Source organism: Miniopterus schreibersii (assembly GCF_964146895.1).
Source record: "Miniopterus schreibersii genome assembly, chromosome: 15".
Taxonomy (NCBI): domain Eukaryota; kingdom Metazoa; phylum Chordata; class Mammalia; order Chiroptera; family Miniopteridae; genus Miniopterus; species Miniopterus schreibersii.
The window spans coordinates 34617550-34639214 of NC_138115.1; the positions used below are offsets into that span (position 1 = coordinate 34617550).

At 40.7% G+C, this 21665-nt stretch overlaps 1 protein-coding gene across 5 annotated transcripts in view; it reads right to left on the reverse strand.

Moving 5' to 3' along the window:
* Positions 1-7817: 7817 nt before the first annotated feature.
* SATB1 (SATB homeobox 1) overlaps positions 7818-21665 on the reverse strand; it is a 95636-nt gene continuing 81788 nt past the window's right edge. For 4 of the 5 annotated variants that reach the window (XM_081160361.1, XM_081160363.1, XM_081160360.1 and 1 more), the window contains exons 10-12: positions 10577-10780; positions 9882-9977; positions 7818-8353 (exon numbers count right to left, since the gene is read on the reverse strand). In XM_081160361.1, coding sequence (XP_081016487.1) covers positions 7862-8353; positions 9882-9977; positions 10577-10780 — 792 coding nt within the window. In that variant the 3' untranslated portion in view covers positions 7818-7861. The remainder of the gene's footprint in view (positions 8354-9881; positions 9978-10576; positions 10781-21665) is intronic. The other variant, XM_081160364.1, reaches the window with a different exon arrangement.

Here is a 21665-nt window from a genome sequence, read left to right on the forward strand (position 1 = left end):
CAATCATTAAAAGGGGCCAGTTAGCCATGGTTTTTGTTTTGCTTTGTTTTGTTTTCCTTACAATATAAAAATATGCAGAAGGTATGCTTCCCCTTGGAGTTATCTCACTTACCAGCCAGTCTTCCTATTTCTTCCCAACATCTTCATTCTTCTCTTCCTGTGTCCCTGTTCTTTCTTCTGGCTCCCGTCTCTTCAGTTTTATTCTTTTTTAAAATTTTTGTTTTTTAACCCTCTCCCGAGGATGTTTTTTCCACTGCTTTTCAGAGAGAGTGGAAGGGAGAGAGAGAGGGAGGAACATCGACGTGAGAGAGACACTTCAATTGGTTGCCTCCCGCATGTACCCCGACCAGGGCCGGGGATCGAGCCGGCAACTGAGGTACGTGCCCTTGGCAGGAATCGATCCTGGGACCCTTCAGTCAGCGGGCCGATGCTCTAACCACTGAGCAAAAACAGCTAGGGCTAGTTTTATTCTTTAGCACAATCCTCTTCCTACCCCCTTTCCATAGTTGAACTTTATTTTGGTCAAATAGGATTTTGTGGCTTACCCTGAGCACCTAATCAAGAGTTGAGTGCTAAAGCCATGACCCTTGTGGCAAATAAGAATAAAACAATGAATGCCAAGGCAAAAACTATAGCTGCATTTTGAGAGGTGAACGAGTTGTTGGGAGCCACATCCACTGAGGCCAGTTACATAAAAACTCTTTGCCTAGTTTAATTACCAATAATAAAATAACAATAATGTACCTCCCTTTTATGGTGGTTTATTTGGATTAAATTAATTGGGATTGTAAAGGGTTTAGAACAGTGCTAGCACATAAATTTAGGAAAGAGGCAAGGATATCTATCTGCTCTTACCATTTCTATTTAACATTGTACTGGACACTCTAGAAAATAAAATAAAGCAAAGAAAGAAGACATTTATATTGGAAAGAAGAAATAAAACTGTTTGTAGATGACATGATGGTCTATAGAGAAAATCCGCTGGAATGTACAAAAAAGCTACTAGAACTATTGTGTTTAGGGTAGGTTGCAGGATAAAAGATCAATATACAAAAAACAAGTATGTTTCTGTATACTAAGGGCAAATAACTGAGCATCAAAATTTTTAAAAATATGTGCAATAGAATAAAAAATATAAAATAATTTAGGGATAAATCTGACCAGCATGCTAGAACTGTACACTGAAAGCTATAAAACATTGCGAAGAGAAACGAAAGAAAGCGAGTTCATGAACTGGAGACTCAATATTGTTAACAGGCCAGTTCCTCCCCAAGTGATCTGTGCAGTTTAAGCAATCCCGGTGAAAGTCCAGCAGATTTTTTTGGTAGAAAATGATGAGCTGAGTCTAACATTCATAGGGAAATGAAAAACCCAGAAGCAACAAAACAACTTTAAAGAAGAATAAAGTTTAAAGATGTAGATTATCTGGGACTTAATATGAAGCTATGGTAATTAAAACTGTGATCTCGGTGGAAAGAGCGACAAACCAAAATAGAAAGAGACACACATACATAACGTCAACTAATTCTTGGCAAAGATGCAAAGGCAATTCAATGGAGACAGAATAATCTTTTAAGCAAATGATACTGGAAGAATTGGAAATATATATGCAAAATAATGGGGGGGGGAATATTTTGATCTATATCTTGGTACTTTGTCACATATATAACAATTAACTCAAAATGGATCGTGGATTCAAATGTAAATCCTGAAACTATAAAACTTCTAAAAGGAAAAAATAGGAGAAAATCTTTGTGACCTTAGATTAGGCAAATATTACTTAGATACAATGAAAGCAAGACCTTTTAAAAACAGTTATATTGGATTTCACCAAAATCAAGAACTTGTCTGCTCTTTAAAGGACACTGTTGAGAATGAAAATACAAGCCACAGGCTGACAGGAAATACTTGCAAATACTGTGAACTTTAGTGTTTCTAGTATAGAATTATTAATTAAATTTAGTTCTTCATTTGAAAAGTAAGTTTACTGGACTGTACCAAATGGAATGTGAATCAGTTTAATGTAGTTTAAAATATAAGCATAACCTAATGAAGTTAGCTTTTTATGTTATTTCTATTTCTTTCTTTTTAAAAATATCTTTATTGATTCAGAGAGAGGAAGGGAGAGGGAGAGAGATAGAAACATCAATGATGAGAGTCACTGATCGGCTGCCTTCTGCACGCCCCCGACTGGGGATCGAGCCCGCAGCCCAGGCATGTGCCCTGCCCGGGAATCGAACCCCGATCGCCTGGATCCTAGGTGGATGCTCAACCGCTGAGCCATGCTGGCTGGGCATGTTATTTCTATTTCTTGAAACACACACTCCTGTTTGGAGTTGTTTTTTCCCTCTTCTCAGCCTAAAAAGATTCCTGTCCTTTTTAATTTAGCCTTTGTGGGCATGTTGCAAATATTCTGCCTTGCTATGTATTCCAGGTCTATTGTAGTAGCGCCAATTCTTCATTTCTCTGCTTCTCACCTGTTTCTGTCTATTTATTTGTGTATAAGGTGTCAAAGGAAAATGAAAGGAACACCTCGAAATACCACCTTGAAAGGGAAAATGCCAACAAATTCTTCTCTGCACCTGAAGCTTTTAATTCTTTAATCCACCATGGAATGTTGCTTAATTACATATTTTATTATGCATAACTGAAAATTATGTACTTTAGTTTAAACAATGATATGAAAGCACGTATTGTTTATAAATAAAGAGAGGCTGGTTTGCCTCTATTTTTTTATGGTACAAATATTTGTGGAATTCTCCCAGGTTCTCCTTTTAAAATTGGCTTTTTGAAAATTCTCAGAGGGCTCAGGGGAAAACTTCAACTTTTTAGTATTCTTTCTAGAAATCAGAAAATTCATGTGTATTTGAAAGTTCCTATAGTAAAGTGTATGGGTTTTTTTTTTCAATCCGGTGCATATGGGTCTTTCACCAGCACGGCAGAGTTTTGGGGTTCATGATGAAACATTTCATACACAGAATTTTAATTACTTTAGTGATGACCTTTTTATATTAGCAAAATACGTGTTACACTGTGTTTCTGAACAATTTGAACTGCAATTTTCCCCCATATTTTCTACATTTGAGAAAGTTTTGGTTTTTTTAAAGAGAAAGTAGAGACAGACATTTGTAGAGAGGAGACTTGGTTTCGGACCAACGTGGCCACTTAGCGAACAAGTCAGTGACCCCGTCTCCCCCCCCCCCGACCTTGGAACTGGGAGTTTCAGGCCCGACTCCTCCGGCGGAATGATCGCCTGTAGCGCTGCCGTGGGTCTTGTATGGTGCGGTGTTCAACACGTTGTGGCTGTCACCACTTTAAGCGTATTTGAGGAGGATGGTAGGGAGGGGGCCTCAGAAGGTAGGGAGCCTTTGCATCCTTTGCATGAGATGGTAAAACAAATATTTGGAAATTAAAATTGGAAACAAAGGTGGAGTAGTTGAAACCTGGCCCCACATTAAGATGCTGTTGGTCAGGTTGTGCTCTGGACAAATGCCCATTTTGCATCCCATTGCCACAGACTCAGTGAACTAACGGGCACATTTCAATGTTTGAACCTTGTCAGCATGCCCATCTAACAGGTACTAGAGGTTCTTTTGCGAGTGGCAAATCGGAGCAACACACGGAGCATCGTTTCTTTTTTTGGGCCTGCGGGCATGAATTAGAGACCGTCACTGGGATGAAAGCTTATTTGAATACCATAAAAAGCAAATATTCAGTAACAGTAAAAAAATTCAACTAGCAGTAAAGAAATAATGTTTAACATTTCACCTAGTGCAAAATACACTGTAGAGTTTCTTTGCGAGTGTTTATTTTGCAAGGCAACAAATATAACATACTGGTCTGTGATGCATCCCCCATTAACCACCTCATTGCAGAGAACAGGGCCCAGGTCGTGTGCCTTTGATCACAGTAGGGATGTTAGCAGAAAATAGTGGAGGGAAGAAAGTGACTTAATATACAACCTTGGTATAAGCAAGAAGCCATAACGGGGCTGTTGTAGATTTTGATAAATTAAATTTGGAAATGCATGATCCACGTAAGTAGGGTAATATAAGAAAGGCTTAAAAATGTTGCTCATCTTGTAAACAGCAATTCCAAACTATTTTTATTTAACATTTGGTATTGTAAACAGGTATCCTGGACATACACCTTCCACCACATTTCTTTAATAAGGGTACTTTATATTTTATCAAAAACGTGTGTTAATAGATTGTAGCTTAGCCTTTGTCAAAAGACATGCAAGTAGTATTTACATTAAAAGGGTTTCCCCAGAAGAAACACTGAATCCGTAATACACCCCCTTCAAAAGTCAAAAATATTTATTTGTCAGGTAAACTATAGCATCAATATCTTTTGATATTTTAGATATTAATATTTTTGGACCTCCGTTGGTTTCCACACTACCATGCAAATTTCTGGCTTGTTTTAACACAGTAGTCCTATCTCTATAGGCTATTGAATAGGGTATATACATTTTAATTGCTCTTTTTTGAAAATATCACCAGGCAGTTCAGAATAGCTCATTTATTGATAATATCGTGACATTCAAGGACCTTAATATTGGCTGATGATAACAACAGGGAATAGGTCAGACTTTAATAATGGAATGTATGGGATTGTCACTTTTCCTCAATCTTGACCCATTTGAAAATGTTTTCTACTCAAGCTATATTTTAGATAAGCACAGATATAAATATCACTACTTAGAAAAAACACTTATTTTAAGCTCAGGATTCGTTAGGGCTAAATGTTCATCTATACACACTTTATACATAATATGTACAGACTTTGTAACCAAGTGCCACACAACTAGGGCACACATACATATTAGTTACCTCGGTTTTCAAAGGTTGTGTGTCAACTCTGCATATTTTGTGCCAAGGAGATACTATCAACATTATTTTTTGCATAATGTGCAAGTATTATATGGCCACAGTGTGTAATACAAATTAGTGGCAAAGTGCTGAGGGAAGGAATCCATGACAGATTCAGATGTACAAGGTTGAATATTACCCGTAAACTACCTGACTCTGCTAAGGTCTTAACAGCACAAAGCGCTATGTCATGTCCCGCTTTTAAACTCGGACACCATGAAACTTGTTCAAGGAATTTTACCATAGCCACCGGCAATAAAAAGACTGGTACGAGTGAAAAATGACACTGGGGGAGCGATATGGAAAATCACCCAGAAAAATCGTTTCCAAAATGTGCCATCTTTCCTGAAAACAGTAATTGTGTAATGACATGTGCTTTATTTTTGGTTTAAAATATATTAGTAGGATTACACTACCAAAGTTAAAGGGCCTAAGGATTTTGTTAATCATTTATTTTTTACAAACACTCAGCAATTCATTGAGAATGTTGTTTCAAAAGTTAGACTGCGAATGGGAAAATCTTATTTGCAACCCAATTTCTCCTTCCAAAAAAAAATTAATTTCATACTTCTGATACCTTAAGTGTTGGGCTGATTTAAAAAAAGTCTCTTTGCTCTAGGGTTTTCTTTAAACTCAGAAAAAAGAGGAAGATAGTTTTCTTAGAAACTTCATGGCATACTAGTTTATATTTTTTTAATACATGAAATCTTATTTGTATTTTAATTCAAATTTCTTTTGCTCAACATGGTTTTTTAAACTCTAGTGCACAAGACTGTTTAAAAGTTTTCTCACTTAATAAAAGAATTGAAAACTTTTCAATCAATGTTAAGTTTGCAGCAAACCAGCTGCCTTCATAGTAGTTCAGCTGTGCTTCAAAAGTAAATACTTTTGAGAACTGAATTGGGAGTTTTCAATGATCCCATTTCAGTTACCTAAGTAAAAGTTCGCCACTAAAGCAACCCAGTTGCCTAGCAATGCGTGGCTTATCAGGGCCTAGGGCAATGGCAGGAAAAGAATGGGCCGTTTCAGGACCAAGTTTTAAGGAACCTGGATACCCCTATTAACATGGAGGAAACCTTAATAAAAGGAAGCAAAATACAAAGTGAATACAAAAATAAAAATAAAAACCTGTAACACTGGCCCCATCCTTCCTATGACCATTAGCACACCTAATTTTGTATCTTGACGATTGTGTTTGAGTTTCAGGTGTGTTGTTCTTACTTTCTCATGTGGTTCTTAGTTATGACATACACAACCAAATGAACTGAGTTAACTTATATTCCATTTATAACCTTAAAAAAATACACTGCTTATTAAGGAGTTTTATACAAAAGGTCCCTTTTTCCCCTACTTATTTTATGTTACTATTAATGGCCTTTAAAAACATTTGTACATTAGCTTTAAAAAAAGTGTTGCCATGAAGGAAGTACTGTGGAATAAATGCAGAAGAATCCATTCTAAGCACATAGCTGCTGGAGACTGGATTTATGTTTTTGTGGGCAAGTCTTCAGACCATCCTGCTACCTGTTTATTAAAAGCAAAATGTTAACCCCAAACAGGTTACGATCTTCATAGTTAAACTTTAAAAATGAGCATGTGTTTGTGATTTAAATTTACAGTGTGTCGAGTGACTTTTCTTTCCAATCGCTCTTTTAAGAATCAGTAAAATATCATCCAGAAAGTATTAACATGCACCTAACCGAGAGGGCCATCTTTGACTCCTGAAAGTGACTTCACATAAGCAGACAGACCCTCCCATGTCATACCATACAAACAATTTTAATTGCGTAGTTACAGTCAATAACCACTCCTAATCAGAACATTTCTGCATAAAGAAAATTGTGATACACTTATAAAAACAGCCAGCTGTAACAAAATAGCTGGTGTTTTCATAGCCTTAAACTCATAAAAAAGAAATACACCTTTATACAGAAATTTTATACAGATGTAGCTTTAAAATTGATTGTAAACCAAAGGAAGACACATTGCAAACATCAATTATTTTCACATTAATTGCATAATTTTCTAAGGTGATCTATTAGTTTTATTTACCTAAGCTTATTTGCATGGTAGTAAAAATTGCATACAACAATAAGAGTGAAGCTTATAGTATGAATTGCTTGGATAACATAGAGCACTTTTTATAGGCAACTGTGTAAAGCACATTTTCTCTATTTAAAACTTTTTAAGACACTTTGTTTTACTGCCCATCAAAATACATTTATAAATAGAAAAGAATCAGTATGGTAACAAGAGAAGCAATATTACATTTAACGGAAACTTCCAAAAAATTAATTACAACATGATGCTGCAGGATCTACAAATAAATAATGACTAAATCGTGTTTCACATTTTTCTTTTCATTTTTTAAAAAAGCATTTAACAATGAGAATGAAGAGAAAAAAAAAATTACAGTGAACTTTTATTTCCAAAATAAAAACAAATTTGAATTACGGCAGTGCCATATAATACAAGGCATTTGTTGGCATATGTCATCTTTAAACTGCATTCCACAGTCTATAGTTCTTTTGTAACATACAATAGAGTAACAAACTCTCTTTTTTTTTCTTTTTTCTTTCAAAATAAGGGGCGAGTTTCGAAAGATCAGTGTGGAGTGTTACAGAGATAATTAAAGGAAGGAAATCATCATCACAGAAGTTATAATGCTTGTTTGAGGCTCCAGAATAATAATAATTATTTAAAAAATAAAAATAAAAAATCAGAATCACTGGTATCATGCTGACGGGGTCCGCCCCTCGGTGCGTCCCGAGAACACAGATCTGCATCGTTAACACCAAACAATCCTCAGCGCCTCCCCGGGGCTGCGCGCAGTCCGCAGGGCGGCCTCGCGCCCCGCTCGGCTCTCCCGTCGCGCGGGTTTCCCACGACGCTCTGGCCCGGCGGGGGCGGCGGCGGCGGCGGGCTCCGAGCGCGGGCGCCTCCGCGCCGCTGGCCACGCGGGGGCGCTGCGGGACGGGCGCCCCGCCTCAGTCCTTCAGGTCGGCGGCGTCCGTGCGCCCCTCGGCCGCCAGCTCGTCCTCCAGCTTCACCGCGAAGAGGGTGTTGGCGTTTTTGTCCTGCGCGCTCTCCTCCGCGTCCTTCAGCAGCTCGTCGTCCTTGAGCTCGGCCACGTCCACCTCCAGGCCCGCGTTGTCCTTCAGCTTGCCGTGGTGCTTCAGGTAGTAGCGCTGGTTCTGGAAGAACTTGATGATGGTGAACTTGGGCAGGTCCAGCTGCGCGGACAGAGTCTGGATGGCCTCTTCGTCCGGGTACAGGCCCACGTCTTGGATGAAGCTCTGCAGGATCCCCAGGGCCTCCACGGAGATCTTGGTGCGCGGCCGGGGCTTCTGGCGGGCGTCGTCCTCGGCCTCGGCCGGCGAGGCCACGGGGGGCTGCCGCGGGGGCAGGCGCGGGCCCGCGGGCTGCGGCGCGGGCGGCGGGGGCGGCGCGGGCTGCGGCGCGGGCGGCTGCGGCTGCGGCTGCAAAGGAACAGGCACAGTGAGAGCTCTGCGCGCTCGGGCCGGGGGCGGCTACATGGCCCACAGCCTGGGGGGAAAATCAATAACTAGGAAGGGACTGGGTGTTTGGGGGTGCTCCTGGGCCTCCTTCTCAGGGGTCGCCGGAGCCCGTCGCCTTGATTTTCTGGCTGGCTCACCAAGTGGGAACTCGGCGCTCTGCAAACGCGAGCCTGCAACGCGCCAGAAGGCTGCACATCAGGCGCAAAGAGCAAAGCAAGCGAGGAGGTGAACGATTCATAAAGACTGAATAGGGAGCTCGAGAGGGGCTTCAAAGGCCAGAGCCGTGAAAGGGAGGTGTGTCCTGCCCCATGTCCCGGTGGCTGAAACACGGAGCAAGCACTGCAGGTTGTGTTTAAATGACCATGAAGTGAACAGTCCTCTCTCTTCTTCAGCACTGTCCCCTAGGAGTCCAAGGCGGTTTCGAGACGCGCGCACTCGTGAATCTCCTACCAGACGGCTCCGCTTTCACACACAATGTCTTACCAAATTGCACAAGGCTGACAAGGCAAGTTTTTTTCTTACCGAAACATAAATGTCCAATCCACCGCACAATGGCTAGCGAATTGTTTTGTCTATAGTAAATTCAGATGTGATTAGGATTTAAATTTAGTGTACACAGACACTTCTTTATAATTAGTATCTGTGTGTGTGCTGTAATTTCCACAGTTACACAGAACGAATGTGTGAGACACGTACGGAACTGTACTCTCTACCCGTGACTCGTCAGCAAGGCAAATCAACCCGAGTACGCGGCAAAATATCAGAACATTTATATGGAGCCTAAGCGTTTCCTTTTATCCCCCTAAGAAGCAATTTTATTAAAAACGATTTACATTTTCAAACAAGTCCTATTTTTATTACTTAACGTGTATCTTTCTCTTTTTTTGCTTCTGCTAAAGTTTTTCCAGGCTTTCACGATTATTTTAGTGCTTGATATCCTAAGGGGTTCTCCTTTTCAATTTATCTTTAATACACACTCAAGGATTCTTTTTTCCTAGTGGATGGATAACCCTATTATTGTTTTTAGCTACATATGTATTTTTTCCCCCCAGCAATACCCAGAAATAATGCAGATGATTCACCAAAGATAGTAGAATTTTAGGGCTCTGGAAGGCAATGGCATTTCCCCTTAAAGGGGAAAGCTAAAAACAGCCCCTTAGATTTAACAAAAGTAAGTTATACAGCCCAAGTTCAATTTCAACAGGATTCCTAAGCAATCGAGGCCATAAGAGCATCAACAAACTACCTGATCCCAGAGCTTCCCCATCTAAATTCTTAGGGGAGTTCCCTCAGTGGATGAATGGAGACAAGTCCCATGACACAACAAGCTAAGTACAAGGCTGAATCTGTTGGCACAGTGGTCTCTGCCCACTGCCATGGTTAGTGTGTCCTTTAAAAGTCTGAATATCCTGACCAAGGGTGCAGGTCTTTAAGCCACCCCCTCTCTGTGTCCCTCTCTTGCTGGCAAAGGTAACTTGTGCCCGCTCACCTGAGGAGCAGCACCGAGCCACGGTGCAGGGGTCAGCAGGCCTGGTAAGAAAACGCCTCTAGACTCTCCTTTCCCAAGGGTGGTGGGAGAGGGGCTCTAAAGGAAAGACAAACAGACATGACTCACCCCTAACCTGTGTTCCTTGAGGGTGCAGGGAGACAGCTACACAGTGAAGGAGGGGCAGAGGAGTCGGAAGCAAGATTCCAATTAGGTTTCCCTTCCCTCCTTTTGGACAGAAGCCAAGGTATACAGTTGTGATTCTACAAAATTCCTCTCCAGAAAACAGCAGTAATTTCTCTCCTCGGGGGCAGTGTAGGTATTAGTTTGTGCTGTTATTGTTTTTTTTTAAAAAAAAAGGTGGTATGTTTTAAACTCTGATTTTTAAAAAAAATTTAAGCTCTCACACACCAAACAACCCGATTCTAACAAAGACACACTTGCCAAACAAGAAGTGTAAAAGGGGGTTCCTGCCACTTTGGGGGTGGGGAGTGAAGAAAGCGGAACACAAAACACATGTTGGAAAAAGTGTTAATTTTCCTTTCTTCCCCGAGCAAGACGGCGGTGGATTGCTCTCTCTTGCTAAAAAGCCCACGTGGAGCCTGCTGGAAGGAGGGAGCCGCTAACTCCCCCGCTGCGTTGCACGGCTCTATGTACTCGGCGCTGTGTGGAATCGGCCAAGGCCAAGGTAAACGAACCTGAATCTGCTCCGCGGGCACGTGGATGATGTGGGGCGGCCTGTCGCCGTGGTGATGCACCGCGTTGCTCTCCTGCTCGTAGATGGCATCGCGCTCGGGCTGAGGAAGGCTGAGGAACCTGCGGATCATGGAGAGGTTCTCCCACAGGGTCCTGTTCTCCGGGGAAGGGTCTTCTTTCCAGCGTAACAGCTCACACAACCACCCCTTAGAGACAAGGGAGTAAGAGGTCAGTTCGTGCCTGGGGGGGTGCTGATCATTTCCATTAGGAGCTGAATACGGAAAGACCCTGTGAAGTTAACTTTTTTCATGAGCTCAAAACACTCCAATCTGTTTAAAAAAAAATTTTTTTTTTTTTAAACTCTGAGAATAGCTGTGGCTGCCGAAGAGACAGGCTCTGTTTCTAATAAACGTTCAGACTTGAATCTGAAAGGAGGGTGATATTTTTCAGACTCTGAGGGCAAGACACATTTACCACGGACTCTGTGACATGTGGAACAGGAGAAGAGCAAAGCTGAGAAAAAGCCCCATTTTCTCGTCCGATGAGTGGCCACCTGAGCTCCTAAAGGTACTTAAGAAGAGAGAGGACAGATTTTTAAAATAATTTTTGGAAAGGACTTCATAAGCTTATAATTTTTGTATCAGAAAGGAAACTAGGTGTGAATATTTGTGTGGGGGTGTGCGCACACGGAAGAGAAAGGTCACGTGCAACTGTGTGAGCAAGAACTTTGTGCAACGCAGGGCGTGATGGTCAGACTGGGCACCGGGAGAATCCTCAAGGAAGCACTTTCCGAAAAGGCAGCTCAGAGTCCTGCTCTTCTGCCCACCGCAGTAGACACGTAGGACTTGTCAAGCAACGATGTTAACAGATTTTCTGAGCAAAGAATGAAATGCCCAATGAATGCCAAAAATCGGAACCTTCCTGACACGTTCCAAGGCCCAGCTTTTGATCCTCAGGTTATCGATTGAGAACTGCGTAGCCTGAGGACACTGTCCATTTTCTAATCAGCATCTCAAACCCTCTTTATCTCCACCAGCCCCCCTTTACCAGCCAAGGCTGCACCCCAGCTGCTGTGCTGCCTGCTGAGACCTCACAGCCACACTCTTCTCTGGAGAAGTGTCTTGGGCCGTCTCACCCCGAGACGCCTGGACAGTTACTCCACTTCCTCTCTGGCCCCTCACCCGGCGTGGCCATGACTGGCTGACCCAGTGGTACAAAGCTCTGCCCCTTTCCCCACGCGACAACTCATTCCGCCATTCAGTCTACTGCTGTGTTCTGTAGAGGAACTGACTCCCTAGAGACGGCCCTCCCGCTCCCCATCCACACAGACTTTACCTGAGCCCACATTCTCGCTGGACCCTTCCCCATATGCTTCTTGCTCCTTCAGGTCCCTCACCCAATCACATGCACCCATCCCCACCTCGGGCTCTGCTTTAGGGAACCCCACCTAAGACAAAGGGGCTTCTTGAAAATTCCATCTCAGTTAGTTGGATGTGAATGGATAAAGTACATTTTCTTTATGATCTGATTTTTAGAACTAGCCAAGGAGAGGGTTTTGTTTGCTTGTTTTTGCTTTTATGCTTTTGTTTTTAAATGTTACCTCTGGAGTGAGAATAGTATGACTTCCCTCCCTTTCTTCTCAAACTGAACCACTGGAGAGAAAAATTCTCTTTCCAACTGCAATATATGGTGGAAAGAAGCATGGCCCATTCTCCCCGAAATGGCCTATTTGAGAGATTTTAGAGAGAACTGATACATTAGCTTCCCAAGGCCCATCTACTAACCAGCCAAGGGTGACTGCTGCTAAACCTCACGAGATCTACCAATTCTTCTAAGAGAGCTCTCATCCTCAACAGGTCTTTTAATTAAACAAATATGTACATGGGGACGGTCATGCAATCATGCACTCATTCAGTGCCACTGAACTCATAATTCAAGGCTAAGGGAGCAGGCAGTAAACTGAAGATTTGCCTAAACCAGTATTAGCCGAATAATAAAAATGGTGATTACAGTGTCACTGAACACGCTTCTCTTCTAACCATGGCGATTCTATGTTTATTTCCAGAATAATATGATATGTCATATTTCAGCTCTGTTTATGTGAGCACGATATTAACTACAAAATTGTATTCAAGTATTTGAAATATCTGAGACACACGTGCATATGGTGCCCTGGAGATGATTATTTAGCTCTTATTGGCAAATATTTACAATCCAGATTAAGCCATGAAAACACTTTATATTTCCCTACATCTAAGCTACTTCTTTATATTTTACCTCTAAGTTTTGATGCTGTGAAGACGTTAGATTTATCTTCCTGTAGGTCTGAATATTAACTATATGACTTTCCTCCTTCCCCTTGTCTCCATTCTTCAGCTATGGCAACTGACAGGCCCCCATGCCTAACACAGCAAATACTATCATTTTATTTCTCTCTCAAGAGATGTTAGAAGGTTCATAAAGAAAAGTTTTGTTTTCTTTACTTAGCTAGTCTTATTGCAGTGAGTGCTCAACATTGAGCATCTGAGAATTTTTTTAAAGAAACTAATGCTTGCAACTAAAAATTGCTAAAAGTTAAATTAAGAACGATTCATGTAAGAAAAGCTTCTTGGGGAGAGCTGAAAACTCCAATAATTTTCAAATCCTTTAGAAACTTTGTAATGCAGAGATCAGTTAGCACTTGGATATATGTGAAAAAACATGTGGATCACAGATGTTCTCTGGAAAAGAAAATCATTAGTTCTTTTAAAATGGCTAATAATGATAGCTAATTCCTAAACAATCACATGCATGCTGGTTTAACAAATATTTCAGAAAAAGAGCCCCGACTCATTCAACAAATATTTGCTCATATTGTCACTTCTGTGTCTCTGCTTATGAGATAGATCCTTATTTTTATTAATTGCCCATGACTAACATAACATTTCCAGTAGTTTGCTATTAACCTCTGCCCTTAAATAATACTTCTAATTCCTTATCTAAAAATAATTTGATGAATTAGAAGTTTGAAGCATGTCTCTGCTAACCTTTCAAGAAACACGATGATTTTAAGAGACTGAAATCAGATGCTTCTTAGAAAAATATTTAACGGTGCAGCTGGGAACTGTTAGTTCTACAAGGATATTCCAAAAAAACAAAAAGAGGGTGCTTTTCTTGATGTGTGTAGCTCTTAAAAAGTAATGGGAAACAGATATTTTGACACGCTAGTTCTCTGTCAGCAGGGAAATGAATTGGCTCATTCCCAATTTACACCGGCAAAAGTAAGATGAATTTTTTCTAATACTATTTAAATGCCCTGGAATATTCTGACTACCTCGGATCCTATCGATTGAGATTCTATTAATGATGACAGTAATCTAATCTATGTTTTGCAGAAAGCGACTGAAAAACTTTAGCCAAATGCTTTCTAATTCCCCCATACCGTTTTCTAGGCCACTTTTCCGTAAGTGATATTGTTAGAGCATATAAATTTGTGAAGAAAATGAACACGTCAGAATATTTGTAATATTTAACAAATAAGGAATAATGATTCCCCTAAGTACTGTATTGGTTTTTAAATGATAAATTTATAGATTTACTTGGTAGAGGAGAGGAATTGAAATGAAGCACTTTGTTGCAAAATGTGACCATAATTACATTTTTAAGAGAGGTGTCTGAGACTTGAAATATTATAAGACCATAGGCGGGAGTAAGCAACTACTCTCAAAATTAAATTCAATGACAACTGTTCATTGAATTGAATTAAATTCAATGAACAGTAAAGACAAAAGACTAAAAGCCTTAAAATAATGATACTGATCCAGTCTCAGAAAACTGAAATGGCACAAGGAACAACCTAAACTTTAAATGTAGTAAATTTGCCAAGCAACATTACACTGCATATAAAGCGGGCAAAATATAAACAGTAGCCACATGTAAATAAATCGGTAAAACTTTCCGGATGTTACTACTTTTCAAACTGACAAAGTTTAATTTGACACCTTCTGTTCTAAACCCTTTGTTTCTATTCAAAATCACGCCTTGAGCTGTTGCTATCAATCACAGAGCTCCCCCTATTACTTAAAAAAACTGGCATGGACCCCGAATAAGCCGAAAATGCCATGCAGATGAATTCTGAGATAATATGTTCGAACCTGTTATATACCACACAAATCCTGTAAAGTTATGTATTGTAAACCTACATTTATTGAGAACTAAAAGTCTTAAATCCATCTGCCACAAAGGAAATACTGTTACGTACTTTATAGTAACCAACAACCATCTGCAAAAGTCTAGCCACTATAAGCAAGAAAATGGTGCAAAAGATGCTAAACCTAAGGCTGCATGAAATAAATAACATTCTTCGGACTGGTTTTGGTTAGGGATCGATTAAAGGAATATGAGATAGGGCGGAGGGAAAAGGGAAAACAGAGCGACTGCCAAACCAGTACTGAAAAAAGCAAAACAAACTCAATGACAACACAATGGCAATTTATTATGGTCCAGGAAACACATGACTGTATGCTCATTTTAAAGGAAAAATTAGCAGTTCTAAACTCAATATTCTAATGATGTGCTTTACTGACAGAATCTTGTTGTACCACATTTAAATAAAAATCCTGGCACCTTCCTCTCTCAGCTGCTAATTTCCAACTAAACTCAATCTCGGATTTCCACTCTTTTTACAACAGTTAATTCAAGTAAATTTGCGTCTAACATTTTCACGGATAAGGGGTGCACGATGATTTTAATTTAGTCAGGAAAGGAACCTTATTTCACGAGTGAATTTATTGTATCTATAGAGTCTCACACATAAAAAGAGAAACCTTTCAGGGCCAGGTCTGTGACAAAGCTGGGAGCATGCAACACAGTTTAGTTTTCCAGGGGAAAGTAGACTTCCATATTCTCTGCGGAAAAAAGTCACTTAAATACAATATACAGATATGTATATGTGATCATTACGTACATATACATTTTAAACCCGAGAGCTATAAAAAGTGAAAGAAAATGACAAATAATTCTTGCTACAACTAAGACGGAAAAATACATTTAAAAAAACAGAATGGTAATTTGAGTTCTAAAAAGCAAAACATTTTATAGTCTGTATTTATCCCCCATCTTTTATGTGTTATTTGCAGAAGTATTTCGTTCCAATCTCTGGGGCACATAGCATAATAATATATGATATTAAAAGAAATCAATCTAAATAGGGAGGTATTTGATACAAACATTTTAGTGGAAAGCATGAATTACATTTTAGCAAGTAGTAGGAACCAGGATTAAGTACATAATCCATTAAATAGTACTTCTACCACAAAAAAACACAGGATTGCAGACTAAACTACACTAGGCATTTTGAATGAGTACATTCTGAACAACAACTAACTATAAAGCTAGCAAATTATCATTCAGCAAATAATTTTCTACTTTTAAAAGAATCTGTAAGTGTTACTTATGCTAATGAAGACAGTTTTTAATCTGCCCACAAACATGCTAATAGAGGGCAATTTCTTTTTATTTACAAAGCTGTCGGCACTCAAGGGTATTTTCATATCAATGTTCTATAAGCTGGGGGGGAGAGGGAGGATATGGGTTCTAATTGTCAGAGCTACTGATTCTTTCACCTTTAGAATAACGGTTTAAAGATACCACGAAAGATACAAAGTGGCTACTGATGTTTTAAAGCCACCCCTTGAACATTCCAGAAGGGTTCCATTTTCACACTTTTTAGGTTTTAGACACATTCTGTCTCAAACACAGTACTGAAATATACTACTTCTTCAGGGCCCTGATGCAGACACGCTAGGCTAATGGACCCACCCACCAACTTCAACCCTTGGACCCACTTCTAAGTCCAAGGCTTGGAGGTTCAAACACCAACTTCAACCTTTTTTCGAGAACAATGGTCACACTTTGAACAGTGAGAGACGAAACAGTGGCAAAGCAATACTGAAAGCATTTTAAATTATTTACTAGGTTAAAAGGGTGAAATGATACTTTAAATACATCAAATTTCATCATCCAGGCCATTTTTTGGTGGCAAAGTGGTATTGATCTTTCCAAATGCTTAAAATTAACTATTTTCCCGAAGGTCATTATTTGATTAAAGGCATTAAAGTTGAGGGCAAGAAGCGATGCACTTTTTCTTCTTCCCCATTCAAATCATCATGTAATTTAATAAAAACCATCCCATCATGTCCTGTAATAAAAACGCTTCTCTTAAGATATCGTTCTTTACCTAACATATTAACCTTTAAATGTTATGAAGTTCTTTAGAAGAAAAACCTTTGCAAAAAGCAGATTAGGCTGTAACATAATGAGAGGCCAACCCATTAACATTAATAAAGATACATGTTCTCCTCCATGGAATTAGTAGGAAATACATTAATCTTTCTCCTCAGTTTAATAACATCGACACTGTGTATAGTGAAGAGAATTTCAGCAGGTCCGTGAGTCAATTTTTCTGCTTTGTTAACATTGGTCTTATTAAAGGAAACCTGGGAAATAAATCTGAACAGAGACGTACCAGTAAATGCATTTTCCATTCTAAAAGTAGCACATTAACATCCACTTTATTCAAAGATGGGTTTTAAAAAGAAACATACTTAAAGGGAATATGTATGTGTGTGCGTATATATATGTGTCACCAAATATATTTATTTTCAAGGTGTGTTTTCTAATACTTGTATTTGCTAAAAAAAATTTTTTTTAATCAAGTACTCTTTTAAAATATTACTGTTTTTAAACTTCTAAACTGTTTCTGTTTTAAACTCTCTCCAGACTCCACAGTTTATGTAAGGCCCTCTATATCTTAGCCAAAAATCTCTGCGTTTCCATATTGTGGTAATGAGAGGACACAAAACGGCTCTCCATACATTTCTCATTTGAGTAAGGTTTTGCCGTTTTTTTGTCCTTAAGAGGGTAAACACATCTAAGTAGAGTTTCTGGAGGTTTGTTGTTACAAAAAAAGAAACGTTTATACAATCCGGGTGAAAGTTCCCTTTAAAATTTAGTGAATTTAGAAGGAATATTCAGAATCATATTTATTTTTCAGTTTTGCTTAAAAGTCAAGCAAAAAAGAGAAAATGATGTGTCTTCCATAGTTTTCTACCTTCTCATGGCCACTGACTTTAGGGCACACGTAAGGATGGTGTTTTTTTCTTTTGGTCCATAACAAGATTAGCAGATGACAATCTGGTTAGAGTAGATAAAAACGGTTCTCACTTAAAAACTTTTTCAGCCAAGGAGATCTCAGGTTTTAAAGAATATTTTCAGGAGGGAGAATCTGAGAAGCGGAATGAAGATAAAAGTATGACATTCTCAACAACAACATTCAACCAGCCAGCAAGAAGATAATCTCTTAATTTGAGTGAAATAGAGAATTTCTCCCGAGAGCCTTAATTTTATTTTTAATACATTCTATTTGGAAAATATCTAACTTAAACGTTTCTTTTTTTCCACATACTTCAAGCCTACTTTCGAGATGGTTCCTTCGAAGCTTAAACAAAACTAATCCTGGCTTCTATGTCTGGCTTGAATACAGATTCTGCAGAAGAACTGCTTGTGTTATTGCCTCTCGATCTAAGATGTATTTTTGACATTACATAAACTTCAGTGATACGATCTGGCTCTTGTTCAACATTTATACACTCGGCCTTAAAACCTTACTGAAGTTTTCGCCCTTTCTTTGTTCTCCAAAGCTGGTGTCCGTAGAAGATCCCCCCTCCCGAGGCTCGCCCGCGGCCCGTCGGCTGCAGCCTCCGCTTCTATGGCGGCCCCTCCACTCCGCCGTCCCCGCCTCGCGGGCTGGGCGGCCTTTCCGCTGAAGTCCATCCTCAGGCAACAAACGCTGTAAAATTACTCCCCTGGACAATTATTTTGATTTCTGAACTAAAGAACTTTGCAGTAATCACTCCTTTCCTCTCTCAATGGGGGGGGGGGGGGGTTCAGCAGTGATGACGGGAGCTTTGATGACAAGCGAGGCAGCAAGTGTCCCCACAGAGGTGCGACTTTTCCTGCAGAAAGCACAGCCCACGTCTGCCTCAGTGTCCGGCCGCCCGGCAGGCACGCGCACAGGCTTGTGCAGGCCTTCTCGGCGCCCTTGCCACCTTGGAGGTGCCCCTGGGAACAGGAGCCAGGATGAAAATCCCCGCTCCGGTCTCTCTCAAACTGCTGCCCAAGGTGACCTCGCAGCCCTCGAGCTGCCCGCGGTCCCCGGCGCTCGGTCCCGGGCAGGGCCTGTACCGGGCGTGCCGGGGGTCCCCACATTGCTCTCCACGCCTCCGATCCCTCTACCGGCAGGCCCTCCTGTTTCCTGCCCATCCAAGTACTAACCCTCCTTCGGCCGGCTCGGTGTCCCCAGGGCGGGCGCTCCTGGGGGAAGCTGAGGGAACTCCCTTCCCGAGCCTTCGGGGCCGCTCCCCAAAGTGCAGAGCGGCGGCCTGAACCTCCCGGGCCTGCGGCTGGCACGGCCGGACAGGACGGCAGCCCGGGGCCGGCCACGCGAACCCCACAAAGGCCTGACGAGCTCAACTGAAAGCTCTCCCCGCAAATGCTCACAGGGTACTGGGGAAGCTCTGACACAAAAAATTCCTACTTAGTGCAAGGCCGTACGTGCTAACCGTCGATGAGGGGCACGCTCAAGTGCGAGCCGGGGGCAGGGGCAGGAGAGAGGCGCCGGGTGGGGCAGGCGGCCCTTCCTGGGACGGTGGCGCTGGCTCGGCTTTAAGGAAGGGGCGATGTTTCGAGTGGGGAGGACAGTGGGAGGAAAGAGTGAGAGGAATTAGCGAGGAAAAGCAGCAGGCCAGCTGCTCTGAACTGACCAGGCCTGAAGTTCTGCCACTGCTCTTTACCATGCTTTCCTGAGAACATATCGCTGCGACCGTGTCTACTCTAGGCACTATATCCCTAAGATGCATTTGTTAAGGAAGCCTGGGTATTAATCCGAGTTCCTATTCTGCTACTTACTAGCCCCCTGTAATTTTGGTCATGTTATTCACGTTCTCTAGACCTCGAGTTCCTCCTCTCTGCAATGGGCGTATAGTCTTAGCACCACTCACGGGCGTTGTGAGAGCTGAGATAACTCCTGCGAGGGGCTGGGCACACACTGGTGACTGTCAGCTACTATTGTTTTTGTCATGATCACAAAGATAATCCAAAGGAATTCGAATACCAAGGGAGTTAACAAAAATAACTCAATTACCACAGTCCAACCAGAACCCAGTCTTTTCTTCCCGCAAACTAGGATCTCTTCCTATGCAGTTTAACTCAATAGCATCACCACCCACCCAGTCACCTGTGCTGAAAGGCTGTCATTTGAAGTATAAACCAGTACAATCTTTTGAAGGGCACTGTGAAAATGTTGAATGTACAAACGTCTGGCAAGCACCTTTAGAACACAAATGCCTTTTTTGATGCTCACATTACCATTATTTGTAATAGCAAAAGTTAAATATAACTGAAATACACCTCAACAGGGAATTCAAAGGTGTGTATATCATACAAATGAATGTAAGACATACATACTATATGCATAAACCACATATATATGTATACATATCTAAGTTAGCCTACAGCACGTCCTGATAGGTAAATATACTGGTTTAATTAAGCTTTTAACTTGAATCCCCTTATCCATCTTTGAGAAGTGTATATACATGCATATATATATATATACGTGTGTACATACATATACATATATAAAGAACATAAATCAGGCTATCTCTAGTTAATTGGGATTATGTGCATTTTTATATTCTTCCTTATGCTTGTGTTTTTTTACTTTTTTCTATAGTGGCTACATACTGATTTTTACTTTAAATAAATAGCAAACAGGCCTAGCCCATGTGGCTCAGTTGTTTGGAGAGTCATCCTCAACACTGAAAGGCCACAGGTTCGATTCCTGGTCAGGTCACATACCTAGGTCATAGGTTTGGTCACCAGTTGAATGTAATGTTTCTCTCTCACTTTGGTTTCTCTCCCCCCCCCCCCCCTAAAAATCAATAGACATATCCTTGGGTAAGGATTCATTTTTTTTTTAAGTAAATAAAAAAACAGTAAACAGTTTCAATTAAAAATCTTATTTTTCTTGTCTATTTCCTCCATAAGTGGACAATGATAAATTCCAGTCAGTTCCGCCCCTTCAGAAGGTCTCCTGAATTTGTTCCTTTCTGCCATCCCTGCTGTTCTGGTTCAGACCCTTGGAATGTCTTCCATGAACTAATTAAATCTGATGTGTGTTTTACTTCAGTCCACCCCCATCTGTGTTATCTGGTTACATTTATAAATAAAAGTCAACACAAACAGCCCTTTGAGGGGCACACGATTCACTTTCCTTCACCCAAGGGGCTCGGAGACCCCTGAGGCTCACCCTTCAAGGAGTGGGTATAAAACTGTAGCAAAAGATTCCTTGCAACACACTAAAGTGGCAGTAAGTTAGGGGCACAGAGAAAGATGTAAGAATGGCAAAATCTGGATCGTTTATTTAGCGGCAAGAAACTGTACACTCCTAATTCCTGAGGGTATCATGTATGGTAGCAAAGTCCCATAACTTACATTCGTAATGCTGTTGATGCATTTCACAGAACTAAGATTCAAACTGAGCTCAGCTTGCTGGGTTTAAGGAGGCAGGGAAGCACTATTAAAGGCTTCTGTCAGAGGCAAATACATTGGATTATTTAAAGAAGCAGTTTAATGAAAAACTTCACTTTTTCCAAAGCCCTCAACCCAAATAAAGATGTGCTCTCATACTGCAATGTTAGGAAGCAAATTTCTTGCCATGCTGTATCTTAAAGTCACTATTATAATTTTAAGATACATATTTTTCTGTTCAAAATTATGAAACTATGAAAAAGACTGATGAAGATCCACATATGCCCAGTGCAAAAATAAAGTAAAAATACGAACTTACAAAATGCATAATTTTTAGGTGACGATTTATCTGATACAGTCGTCGTTTGCTTACACAAATAATTTACTACCATGTTCTTCTAAACAAATATTTCTGCCATTGCATCTTGGCTTATATAAAACCTTTCAACAATGCAGATATTCCTAAAATAAACCTCACGCCCCATTATGCATATTTAGGATCTGGGATTAAAATTTTAAGTA